At 49.5% G+C, this 12,737-nt stretch overlaps 6 protein-coding genes across 6 annotated transcripts; 4 read left to right on the plus strand and 2 right to left on the minus strand.

Moving 5' to 3' along the window:
* Positions 1-1,649: 1,649 nt before the first annotated feature.
* On the plus strand, positions 1,650-2,763 carry TRUGW13939_05077 (uncharacterized protein; the record flags this gene model as incomplete). Its single annotated transcript, XM_035488242.1, has 3 exons — positions 1,650-1,739; positions 1,809-2,310; positions 2,372-2,763. 3 exons carry the CDS (start codon positions 1,650-1,652, stop codon positions 2,761-2,763), a joined length of 984 nt encoding a protein of 327 aa, XP_035344135.1.
* An 88-nt stretch (positions 2,764-2,851) lies between these two features.
* TRUGW13939_05078 (uncharacterized protein) lies at positions 2,852-3,796 on the minus strand (the record flags this gene model as incomplete). The annotated part of the gene is made up of 1 exon (XM_035488243.1): positions 2,852-3,796. One exon carries the CDS (start codon positions 3,794-3,796, stop codon positions 2,852-2,854), a length of 945 nt encoding a protein of 314 aa, XP_035344136.1.
* Positions 3,797-4,458: 662 nt separating this feature from the next.
* On the plus strand, positions 4,459-7,139 carry TRUGW13939_05079 (uncharacterized protein; the record flags this gene model as incomplete). Its single annotated transcript, XM_035488244.1, has 4 exons — positions 4,459-4,558; positions 4,622-4,769; positions 4,828-4,986; positions 5,036-7,139. 4 exons carry the CDS (start codon positions 4,459-4,461, stop codon positions 7,137-7,139), a joined length of 2,511 nt encoding a protein of 836 aa, XP_035344137.1.
* Positions 7,140-7,947: 808 nt separating this feature from the next.
* On the minus strand, positions 7,948-8,837 carry TRUGW13939_05080 (uncharacterized protein; the record flags this gene model as incomplete). Its single annotated transcript, XM_035488245.1, has 4 exons — positions 7,948-8,016; positions 8,079-8,240; positions 8,296-8,621; positions 8,819-8,837. 4 exons carry the CDS (start codon positions 8,835-8,837, stop codon positions 7,948-7,950), a joined length of 576 nt encoding a protein of 191 aa, XP_035344138.1.
* Positions 8,838-9,338: 501 nt separating this feature from the next.
* Positions 9,339-10,087, plus strand: TRUGW13939_05081 (uncharacterized protein; the record flags this gene model as incomplete). The annotated part of the gene is made up of 2 exons (XM_035488246.1): positions 9,339-9,386; positions 9,449-10,087. 2 exons carry the CDS (start codon positions 9,339-9,341, stop codon positions 10,085-10,087), a joined length of 687 nt encoding a protein of 228 aa, XP_035344139.1.
* Positions 10,088-10,750: 663 nt separating this feature from the next.
* On the plus strand, positions 10,751-12,557 carry TRUGW13939_05082 (uncharacterized protein; the record flags this gene model as incomplete). Its single annotated transcript, XM_035488247.1, has 6 exons — positions 10,751-10,975; positions 11,031-11,060; positions 11,928-12,092; positions 12,140-12,210; positions 12,262-12,502; positions 12,555-12,557. The coding sequence occupies 6 exons, from the start codon at positions 10,751-10,753 to the stop codon at positions 12,555-12,557; spliced, it is 735 nt and encodes a 244-aa protein (XP_035344140.1).
* Between the last annotated feature and the right edge of the window lie 180 nt (positions 12,558-12,737).

The raw sequence follows: 12,737 nt of genomic DNA on the forward strand, positions 1-12,737 counted from the left end.
TTCTTTTTTTCGCCTGCTTTTCTATTATTGGGGGTCTTTGCTTTTCCTTGTACACATTATCTTCTCTTCTCTCTAATTTGGAACAGTTTGAATCACCGGGTCAGAACTAGGGTTGGGGGAAATCATATTCGAATCATATTTCGACTCATTGGGCGTGGTGGGCATTGGAAATACATACGACTCGGACACACAACATAACACAACAACATTATCATCATCATCACTATCATCATCATCATAGAGTGGAAGGGCGCTTTTTGACGAGTTTGATTTAATGGCCCTGGGATTGAAACCTCTCGTTACTGCATTGATGTCGTCGCATTATCACCTGTCCCTTTTTTTTTTCTTTTTTGTCTTTCCTATGCATTAGTCGTCGTTTTTCCATCTTCATTTCTCAGCGTGGCAAGGCAAGGTAAATTGTCGCATATATGAAATTTGCTTTCTATCTTCAACCTGTATTGCCATCAAAATGGACGCACTGTCTTTTGATCACGTTTTTGACCAAAAATTTGTGTCTCTTTTTTTTATATGCGTTGTCGCAAGACCGTATACGAACTGTTTACCTATCAATTATCGATAGTACATCATATGAGTTACGTCTGTTATTCTTTTTATCCCCTTTTGTTTGATCCTTGAATTTTTTCTTCTTGCTTTTTTCAACCTGCCCGCCAAAAATATCCAGCGTCTGCAAAAGAAACAAAAAAAAAAAAAAGAAATACTTGGCGACATCACAATTATTCACCCTTCACTCACTCTTGCTTCTGTCTTTCTTTTTCTTTTTCTTTTTGTTTCTGAGGTCTTTCTACGTGTTTCAAAAGTGCTAGATTTGCCAAACTGACCAACCCAATGAATCAACACGTTGGTTGATTAGCAACCCCGAAATCGAGTCGAATCGGTCAATTTGTAGGGACAAGGTATAGAGGGTTAGACTAGGGTTATGTGTATACTTGATGTAATTGGGCACCAAGCCAAGAGAGGAGAAGAGAAGAGGAAGAGAGAACAGATCCGATTTGATGATTGATGGATGATGTATTGATGTGAAGCTGGCTACTCTTATTTTCCTTTTTTTTTTTTAATTATATATTTTTTCTCCCTCTGATGCAACCGTTGATTCGAGCGAATATACTGATGTCATTTCTCAATTCTTGAAGATTACATAAGCACACGACCAAGGTTCCGTTCGACTTCAACTTCAACCTCAACTTTCAGTGATCATTTCGCATCACTTGATCAATTGAGATTAATTTTCAATCAATCAATACTAGTTTGCATCTGATTAGCGCTTTCCCAAGCTCTCGCATCAGGTTGTCGTTGACGTCGTCATCATTTAACCGCAGCAAACCATCACCAAGCTAAAAATCGCTAGCTGGTCGATAGTTTTATTTTCTGCAGCTTTTTTGTTGAACCCATCAGCTCATTCTTGTCACATGTAACCGTGACCGATTATTGATCGAATGTTGGAGAGGACAGGACTGGACAAAACGGAGGAAGAAAAAAAAAAGGGAAAAAAGGAAAAAAGGAAAAAAGATCACGATGATTTAACTGAAGCTTGCGGATATACTACTTAAAAGGCAATAATAACCAAGTCTGCTGTTATTATTGTTATTTCCCTTCTATCCATGACAGACATCTGGATGTGATGTGTCTCGATGGATCCGCCCGCAGCAGACGCCGAATCTACCAAGTCCAAGAACAGACCACAGCAGTCATGCATAAAATGCCGCGAACGCAAGGTCAAAGTCAGTTCCAATTCCCCCCTCCCAGAAACTTCCAATGCATCAATCTAAACTAACTTGACAAATGCGCAGTGCGATCGCGCAAAACCATGTCGCTCGTGCGTGGTGCGCGGCTGGCAGGATGAGTGCGAGTATGTGCGCACGAATGAAGACCGCGAGCAGATCAACCAAGCAGACGAGATTGATTCGCTGCGGAAGGAGTTGAATAGGCTGAAGAGAAGATGGGATGACGTCCAGCAGTCATCGTCGTCAACGAGGACGAGCAGTACCAGTAGTCCAACTGATGCAGCAGCTATAGCTATGGCGCCTCATGCGCAGGGTGATGAACATGCATGGCCGCGGAAAGCGCAGAAGAGACCTGGAGCTGATGCTGCTCTCTTTTTCGGGGCGCAGAGTCAACAGGCTAGGTTTGTTGCTGATGCTGGGTCCTATCAGAATGCTGGCCTGCATCATACAGCAGCTTTCGAGTATGCCCAAGGCCAGCCAACCGGAAGCAGTATGCTTCAACATCCTCCCTTGACGAGGCCGGGCTCTGGTGAGAGTTTCTCTGGCCAAGTACCAGGATATGACTTTGGTCTGTCTTTCCTAGACGAAACTAAAATAGAAACAAAAAAAAAAAAACTGACCAGACACAGGTTCACCCTATTCCTGGGGATTCAACGGCGTACCTGCAGACGCCCCCGTTCTATACACTCAACAAGACCACAATAATACATCACCACCATCCCGGAACAATTCCACAGCCTTTGCAGAGAATGCGATGCACCAACTGCAGCAACACCCGCATGCCAACTTCTGGCGCGGCAAGGGCGTCTTGATGCAAAATATCTACAAAATCATCCGCGACTGTGACGAGGCCTGGGTTCCGTCTATTATTGGTATTGTGCGTGGTAGCCAGTCACCCGAAGACGCGATCCGGTCTATTCATAGACTCATGAGCACTTCTAGGTCGCCTACAGGGTCGTCGGCGTCGGCTATATCGAACCAGTCTTCTCCAGAGGGGTGGGCTGGTTATCAAATGAATTGATTGCGCATACCATGTATATAAGCCTTCAGTACATATACTCTGTTGTAAATTAACCGCTACATAGCAAATTGAATATCCATATGATATACTACCCCTGCAGAGCATATCCCACATCATCACCCCTCCCCATGGCAATCAGATTCCGCCTCATCCTCTCAGCTCTCTCGCCCGCATGCAGCGCAGCTTCTTCTCGGTCAATCCACTGGCCCACGCCATGTTGCAACACAGCCGTTGCTCTGACCTTGCCATCCTGACTCTTTAGCCCAACGCTTCCATGCAGCGTCAACCGCGTTTCAGGGCCCCCCTCGGGTTTATGTTGATACGCCCCTCGATGTAGGATATTGCTGTCGTAAAAGACCACATCCCCCGGTTCCAGCTTGACAACTCGCTGTCCGGTCAGATTCGGCTCGTACGGGTCTGCATTGCGTTCGGCGTCGGTGCGCGCGCGTCGATGGGATCCGGGCACTGCGATGAGCGAGGTGTCTGGACATAGGGCGATGTTATACTGCGCATGAAACTGTCGTCCATTAGGGCTGTTTGTGTGCAGGAGCTGCAGCTCTTCGTCGCTTGTTGCTGTCTCGGAGATTCCATCGCGATGCCAGCGCAGCTCAAAATCTTTTGTCTCTGGGGCGACGAGTAGATTCAGCAGTTCCATGACCAGCATCTCTTCTCCTCCTCCTTCTTCTTCTTCTTGTCCCGTCGTCGTCGTGCCAACCTCCAGTAACTCCTCGACAATACGCAGCACTTTATCCGAGAAATATAGCTGCGCAAACTCGCTTCGTCCCGGCATGGCAGGGTGCAGCAAGTGCTGCACTCCCCATATCCCACCTTCTGACGCCGGCGGCACGACATCCGGCCACGGCGGGAATTGCTTGGGCACCGTGCGAAAAAACGGCCATTTACCAGAGCGTGTGAGCGTCGTAGCTTTCGTTGCAGCGTCACGCAGAGGTGCGATCTCGTCGGGCGAGAGCAGCGAGGGAATCACCACGAAGCCGTCGCGTTGCAGCGCGGTGAGATATGGTGATGATGTCATTGTACTGGGTTCGTTTATTTGGCAGGGTTATTTGGCAGGGAAGAAAGAAGGAATACTATCAGGCGTGAGTATCAAGGGCCATTTATCATGCCGTCATGAAAAGAGGAGGAAACAATCCACCATTCCATAGGCCTGTTCAATGATAGAAATAAAAATAGCTTCAGATTCATCGATCGCGTACCCCGCCCGCTCGCTGCAACGCGGGGAAGGAGCGTTATCGATACCGACCGTTACATTTCTCTTCCTTCACCAAGGAACTGCTGCATTAGCCGTCGTTGTTATTATTCGGATTATTATCCAAATAGTAATTGCCTTTGTTTGGATAGCATGGATTGAACAGATCGACCCGCTACTGACTGCGTCATCGCCTAAAGGCTTGGCCGATGTTTTTTCAGCTGCTTATGAGACGTCGATCTTTTCTTCTTCCTCTTCTTCCTTTTTTTCATTGTCCTCTTCCGGGATAATTCTTTCTAGTCAGTGAGAATCTCGCTTAGACAGTCAAAGACAGGCACAATCAGCTCCAGGTGGCGGTGCTGCTCTTATCGATCTTGGCGGAGGAGGGGCAACTCTACCAAAAATAAAGAAACCAGGAACCGGCACAGAAAAAACTTTGTGCCTCCGCAACCGATTGCTCCTGTAAACAATCAATCGGATCACAAAACATGGCACTACGCATACTCAAGGGCATCTCGCCCTCTATCGTCTTCCTCGTGGTGCTGCTGGTGCTGCTACCTACCAAGGCCAGCGCATTCGGAGCTGGCAGTACGTTGTTCCCAACTGTCTCTACAGCCTCTTGACGATCCCACTGACTGACCGTGTCAACAGATATCGCTTCTATATCTACCGTCGAGGGCAAAAATTGGCGCCATGGCGATATCGAAGATACCATCAAGGCGCTCGCTTTCATCAAGGGCCACAAATGGACTTCGACCATGATCAAGCGTGTCTACTTTGGAAATTGGCTGCGTGACTAGTAAGATTTATCTATCAGGGGTAGGAGAGTTGAATGAATGGCTAATCCCTCAATGCAGTTCCCAGGCAATGGATGTAGGCACACTGAAGAACCTACAAGCTGATACTATCCGCGTTCTGGTCTGGGTCCTCTCGTTTATGAGCTTTGGCTATGCGACTGGAGAGTTTGAAGTTACTGCAGACCGACTGGGCGTGTACCGTCCTGAGGAGCATATCGAGTGAGTACCTATATGAGTTATATATATTTTTCATTACTGACTTGTCTAGTAACCCCAAAGACTACGCAGACAACGAAGATGCGAGACAGTTCGACAAGCGCCTTCGTCCCCCCGTGCGTCAGGTGGAACTCGACATTGACCCTGAAACCGGCATGAAAAACTACATCGCGAATGAACGGGGTGACTGGGCCACCAGTGCTGCGTACGTCAAGTACAGCATGTCTCGAAGCATCCACTACGGCCGTATGTACACCAGCGGTGGTCACGGAAAGGGCAAAGAAGAAGATCTGTGCGAAGCCCTGCGGTGTCTAGGGCAGGGCCTCCACACGCTGGAGGACTTTGGCGCTCACTCCAACTACTGCGAACTAACCATGCGCGAAATGGGTTACAACAATGTTTTTCCTCACGTAGGCACGGCCACGCAGATTACTCTCCATGGTCGCCATGTGTTCCCGTTGGTCACGGGCACTTTTGGTATGGTGGATTTCTTTCACTCTGTGCTTGGCGAGGCGAACGATCACTTCACCCAGTCTGAGTTGAACGAGGCGGACAATGCTCTCTTGAATGCTGAATCCAACTCGGGATCATCTCCGCTCAACGCACTGACAGGTCTTCTCGGAAACGTGCCTGGCACGAAGGAACTTGTGATAGAAGCCGAAGAACTTAAACAGCGCTCAGAGCAACAGGCAGCGGCAAACCGCAGTCAGCATGTCCACACTGGCTATACTAATTCTTCTCGCGGGTTTGATGAGCCAGTGGCTGGAGGATTCGACCAGTCTCGTGCATACGGGCAAGACTATGGCGCCCCTCAACACCAGCAACCACAAGGCGGATATGCTACCCATCAGCAACCACCCACTGGCGGAGCCTCTGGAGGTTCGAACATTCCTTCGGCTGTTTCAGACTTCGATCCCCAAAAGACCGTGAACCAGATCTATCCCATCTTGCAGTTCCGGGACAAGGTTGTTCGCCGCATCAGCTCGATCATCGAAAAGATCCCCGGTCTAGAATCGCTTGTCGAGAAGATCACCGAGACTGTCACGCTCTTTGTCTTCTCGCTTCTTGCCCCGTTCATCCGGCCGCTTATCAATATGGCCTCTAAATCAATGCAGACGGGGTCGATGGGTGTCGTTGAATCGTCGGGGAAGCATCAGTACGAGGTGTGGACCGACCCGCACTGTAGCGATCCCACGCACTCGATGCTTTCCAAAGATCACTTTGTCAACATTCTCAACGCGCCGGCGGGTCAAGTTGCCTCTGCGATTTTGAAGTATGTGGTCCCGCGCGTGCTGTATGCGTGGCAGCATGTCGATGTCCCCGTGGACCAGGTGTTGAACGACTGTCTACGTGTGTTCCACCATCCGGCCACCAGAGACATGAACAACGAGGCCCACCGGTCCATGTTCGAGGCCGTCGACGCCTGGGTCAAGTCGAGATCTGACCACGGACGCAACCTGAACGACGTGCTCAGCGCAGAGGGCGTCAGGGCCGGCAAGAACTTGAAAACAGACTCTTCTGGAGAATCTCACGGTCCCCATGGAGCTCACACCGGACACACTCACGGCGGCGGCGGCTTCCCTGCTGTTGGCGGCAGTCTCTACGGTGCCGGCCACAGCAGCCAGGGCCATCAACAACAGCAACAGCAATCCCACTCTTCTGGCGGATTACCCTGGGAGCAATTAGAAAAACTCCCCATCCCTGGTATTTCAAACGTGAGCAGCATCGCCAATAAGCTCGGCGGATTTGGCAACCTGCTCTCCGGCGTCGGCGGTCTCAGTCGTGACCAACCAGATGAACCACAAGAACAGCAGCACCACGGTCAAACCCATGGTGGCTATGATCAGGGAGGATACCAACATCAAAGTCATCATCAGCAGTACCAGCATGGCGCTCCACCTGCAGGTGACGGCTACGGCCACCAACCCCCTCCTCATTCTCAATATGACCAGCAGCCACAGTATGACTCTGGGTTCCATCTGCCGCCGCCTTCGGGATACGAACAGTACCATGGTAGCTTCCACGAGCCGCGCGATTATCAGCCGCCAGAGCAAGGATCGCATATGCATGAGTATCATGAGGGAGGACATGGTGGCGGCCACCAACATCACCATCATAGCGAGCATGGCCACGGACATCACAGTCACCACCATTAGTTTTGGTTCATGGGTTATTAATTTGGTTAATTTAGTTGCGTTGGGCCTACGTTAGAAGTAGTGTGAAAATAAAAATTACTCTTTAGAATCGATTGGCATGCGGTTTTGGCACCTATTCTGTTGATATCATGTCATTCGATATAAGGCCAATACAGGTGACCAGGGCAACCTTTTGCACCTATTTTCTATAGGGACCATTTGCTAATCTTTATTCAATTCCTTCATAGTTTTTTCTGCCATATCGTAAGAGAGTATAACCGAAGAAAAAAATGAAAGAACCGTCCAAAGATTTAAAACGAACAAAGCGACAGGCCACGGTTTCGAATGGTAAAAGGCAACTCGAGAGTTCCTTGTCAGACTGGCCGCGTCCGTAGTAGACGTCTTGCAGGAAGAGTTTCAAGAATTCCCCTTTTGCATTTTTCATTCATCACAAATGAGATGTATGGGGCAAGGATTCTGACTAGGTGATGACGTGCGACCGTAGCGATATGCAACTTGAAATCAGCTTCTACTGCAACTCCCAAGGGTGGTGTTGGATGAGTCCTGGATATCGATACCACTAGCCACAAAACACTAAAAATAAATCTGCTAAGATCAATTCATAATTAAACTGAGCTACAAAACATCCAAATAGGCATGGTCTGAACGTCCGATCATTCAAGTTGGTATTGATCGATTATATTATCAGGTGAATTCGTTTCGGTTACAAAGATTTTTTTTTAAAACGGCAGCGCGTGCGTGTGTGTTTGAAAGGGAAATAATAGATGGATTTGGCTTGTAACTCCTTTTGTTCGTTTTTTTCCTGTCTTTAAGAAAGCTCCTCGATCTTCTTGCCTGAGGACTTCTCATCGCCCTCGAGTTCTGGCAGATCTTCGTCCTGGGAAGGAATTAGCATAAAAAAGTTGGGAGAAAAAGAAGTCAAAATTAAGGTAAACTTACACCTTCCTCTTCTTCCTCACCGCCAAGAGCACCGTCTAGGTTGCCTCCACCAAGCTTGGAGAAATCAATGCCACCGAGGCCGCCTTCCTCGCCGCCGAAGCCACCAAAGTTGGCTGCGTAGTCGTCATCCACAGCCTCGTCTTGCTCATCCTCATCGATCCACTAGAGATAGTTAGAAAATAAGAACAGAAAAATAAGGTAAATCAAGATGACAAACCTTGTCAAAGTCAGTCTTGACAAAGTGAACTTTCTTGGCCTCCTTCAAAAGGCGAGGCCAGTACTCCAGGCCCAGCGTCTTCTTCCGCAGCACCATCTCGACACCACGGGGAGTGTGGTGGGTCTTGCTGTTCTCCGTGTCGATCTCGGCGTAGAGTTCAAGCGTGACGCTGTACTTCTTTTCCTTGATATCTGTACCGGTGAAAGAGACGCTCGTCGAGGTGACCTTGACGTCTGCTGACGACGGCGGCACATCGGGAACGTTGATGAAGACCCAGAGGTAGTTGCGAGTCTCGTCGGAATCGGACGAGCGCTGCGCCCAGGTCACTGCGAGCAAAGAATAGACATGTTAGTGGTGATCTTGATTTTGAAAAAAAAAAAGTGAAAAAAATAAAAATAAAAAAAATCATCGGCTTGCAAAAAGCTTCGAGCTATCGCCGAGTCCAATGGTGTGCGGCAAGCACAGTGCGGGGTTTCGCATCATCGAGCTGCGGCTTTGCAAGAGAAAAAAACAGAGAGCATACCTTCGGGTGTGTAAGACATTGTGAAGAGCGATACAGTGAGATAGGAGGAGGGGGGTGTAGAAATGGGGAGAGACGATGAGGTTGCAGGGTTGCTTGCAGAGTGTAGAAAGCAACAGAGGCTTGACTTGACTTGGTCGCTGGTGGTCTGGAAACTACTGGAACCTCACCTCGCGCCTGTTTGGCCTGTTTGCGTGCGAGCCTGGGCTCTCAGCCTGTGGGCGGCCTGAGGCAGCGATCGGCGGGCCGTGTACGGTGTGCCGCCAGACGTCACCGCTTTAGGCCCCCTCTCGCCGAGTCTCTCCATATTATTGTTGTTGTTTTATTCTCCGTACTGAGAATAACAGTCGATCCTCCGTCTAGATAGTCCGCTCGTCGCGGGCGCATGCTTCTCCTCGTCCTTTGTGACCACTGAACCGCTGCAGGCAGCCACCAGGGGGGCTCAGGCTCACGACCCCGATCAGATCGTCTGGCAGATCAACTCGCATATCGCAGCGGATCTTCTTCAGCACATTTCCAAAACATGGAGACTATCAAGGCAGTCTTTTTCGGGCCGGATCCGCAAGTCCAGGTCAGTCTGAAACAGCCGCTGTGGTTTTTCGCTGATCGATCGCTAAAACTCAGTCGTCTTAGATGCGGAAATGCAACCAGCTCATCCGATCAAACACCCGACAACTAGACCGCGATATCTCCCAACTAAAGTCTCTTGAAAGCAAGACCCGTCAGCTCATCGTCAATGCGTCGCGTCGAGCACAGCGAAATCCATCGCAGGCGAAGCAAGCGACGGCCGAGACCAAGACGTTTGCTCGTGAATTACTCCGAATCCGGAAACAAAACACACGCCTCACGACGAGTCGCGCCCAGTTACAGAGTGTGCAAATGCAGGTGAACGAAGCATTCTCGGTGCGCAAAATCCAGGGCAGCCTCAAAAAATCGACTGGGATCATGAAGGATGTCAACACTCTTGTTCGTATGCCGGAGCTCAACAACACCATGCGCCAGTTGTCCACTGAGCTTGTGCGAGCCGGGATTATTGAGGAAATCGTCGACGATGCGCTGCCAAACGACGAGCTCCTTGACGACGAACTGGAGGAGGCCGACGCTGAAGTCGACAAGGTTCTGCAGGAAGTGCTGCAGGGCAAACTGTCCAAGGTCGAACCGGTCCGTGTCCAACAGCCCGTGGAAGAAGAGGCGCCGGCAGAAGCAGAGTTTGAAGACCAAGAAGCCACTCTCGAGCAAATGCGCGGCCGGCTGGAGGCGTTGAAGAGTTAATATTGGGTACACATGAGTATATATATACACCCAGGGTTGCTTTTTGTTTTATGTTTCAAGGGCGCGTTTCATTATTCTGGGCGTAAAGGCGCAGGGATTGGTACGATTATTCAGCCTGCATACCTGCCGTTTTGTTTCGATTTATGATAGACATGAATATGAATATTTAGGTTATAGGTTTATCATTCAGGATACGTAGATAAGAGCGGCTTTACACATACGATAGGTCTCGACTCAGCCTTGTGCCAACTCGGGCATGGAAAAGCGTTTTTTTCCTCTTTGCTTCAATTTCTTTTTCATCTTTTTCATCTTCTTTATTGATGCGTTCATATTCATTATTGTTGGGCTGCAAACCGGAGTCGGCCGGAAAAGGCAAGGCGGTGTCCGTTTCAGCCTAGCGCCAAGCTGGCCGCCCCCCGACGCCTTCCACCGCGTCAGGCCTCAGCCCCGAGGCTCTCTCTCTTCTTCCCTCCACCCTCAGCCATCCCCCCAAACACCATCAAACCAAACTCAACAACGCTGCCACTTACCATCGTTGCGAGTTCACCATTCGCGACTACCATCGACCACTGTTTGTTGCCAAGAACATCCCGACTCAAGTCATAGCGCAAACGCGTTTTATCATCTGTGTCTCATTTCACGAACGACAACTACCCAGCGACCATGTCTTCTTCTAAACTTGACCAGTCTCTCGAGGACATCTCCAAGTCCCGTCGCCAGGGCGGCCGTGCAAACCGTCGCCGCAGTGGCCCAGCCAAGGCTGCCACAAGCAAAGCCCCTGTTGGTGGAGTGAAGAAAAACACCAAGCCTGCCAGGGCCGCTACCAAGAGTGGCGCCATCGGCCCCAGCTCTCCTGTGAATGAAAGCAAAATCATCGTCAGTGGACTTGTAAGTTTGATCAACCGACCGAGCGAAATCTAGAATGCATGCTAATCAATACCAGCCACACGATGTAGGCGAAAGCAGTATCAAGGTACGTTAATCCAACGGGCTACCTGTGGCCTTGGGTTTCTATCGCCATCTTCTTGCGAAACCTTTTGAGGCGCGTCCGCTTCCACACAACACCTCGTTTGAGCTGTTCGTGTTTGTTCGAATGCCAACACCAGATGGGTGCTCCTCTCAAGCAAAATGACCCCTTTCAAAGGGCCTTGTGTCATGACGAGAGTTGAGCTCTGTCGCGTCTAGCGCAACCATGGGTCGCTGCTCACTTATTTACTTAGTGTAGCCCGATCCACGTATCGCAGACTTGAGTGTGTAAAGTGGTTGAAATACCACTGGGCTACGTTCTACCTTGATGGATTTTCCCTCTCTTCGTATGCGATGGGCATCAGCGAGCGCAATAGTGGTTCTGAAGCACTGCACAATGTCGAGTCAATTACTGGATACATCAAAACGAGAGAGCCGTACATGCATGGCAGGCATAACGGGTAGTACCTCGCTTCTGGTCTGCTGTGGGCATAGCTTCAGGATGGTGATTCATCTTCTGAAGCCTTTCTCTCATGCATTCGTCGTCCGGGCTTTGGTCGCCCCTGGTACTGGTCCCTTTTACTGTCCGAGACGATGCTCCACAAAGACACGGTTGATCACCGCGCAGACCCTTGATATTGACTTGACAAATGCGGAAGCCTTAGTATGCTATTGATGGTATTGAAGTTTTACGAGCCAAGTCCCCGGCATGGCGATCGTCAGGCCGTTGTTTCCAATGTGCAGGTGGTCATTATGTGCTCGCTGATGTCCTGCTTCCGGTTCCGATTTTTGCGCGCGCTTCTTTCGCTCTTATCTACGGCGTCTTAGTTCGATAACACGTTACATTGAAATACTGATCAGTCTCGCCGTATAGGATTATTTCACAAAGACAGTCGGCCCTGTGAAGCGGGTCACTGTTACCTACAACCAAAACGGTGTCAGCCGTGGTATCGCTTCTATCATTTTCAGCAAGCCTGACACTGCCGCCAAGGCCGCCAAAGAACTCAACGGAACCCTTGTTGATGGTCGCCCCATGAAGGTGTGTAGTTTTGTTCAATTTTCAAAATCATTGCTAATGCAACTTAGGTCGAGGTGGTTGTCGATGCCACCCATGCCCCTCAGGTTCCTGCCCCCAAGCCATTGAGTGAGCGTGTCACGTAAGTTCCAGCCATTGCTTGTTTTATTATCATATTCTTACCAGTCAATAGTCAATCCAAGGCTAAGCCCAGGCCCGCCACTGCCACGAAGAATGCCGCCGCCGCCGGTGGTCGTGGCCGTGTTCGCGCACGTAAGGGTAAAAACCCAACTCAGCGTAAGAAGACTACGGAGGAATTAGATGCTGAGATGGACGACTACTTTGTCGGATCCGAGAATGCGCCAGTTGACGCTGCCACCAACGGTGTTGCCCAGCCTGCCGCTAACGGTGATGAAACCATGGCTGAGATTTCTGTAAGTTTGATGTCCTCTCTTGAAACCACACAAGCTAATATAACTATTGCAGTAAGTGAAATATACCTGTTGCGGACCAAGACCTAGTTATCACGCCGATGCTTTTAGTGATTTTAATACTTTCGCTGTGTTTCTCTCTTGTTTTTATACCTATGATATTTTTCTATTAGTCAGTGGCGACAGTGGCACGGATGGGAAGGGTTGGGTTGTAGCAGACTGCTTGTCAACGTTTACA

The sequence above is a fragment of the Talaromyces rugulosus genome, chromosome III, assembly GCF_013368755.1.
Source record: "Talaromyces rugulosus chromosome III, complete sequence".
NCBI classification, from domain to species: Eukaryota; Fungi; Ascomycota; class Eurotiomycetes; order Eurotiales; family Trichocomaceae; genus Talaromyces; species Talaromyces rugulosus.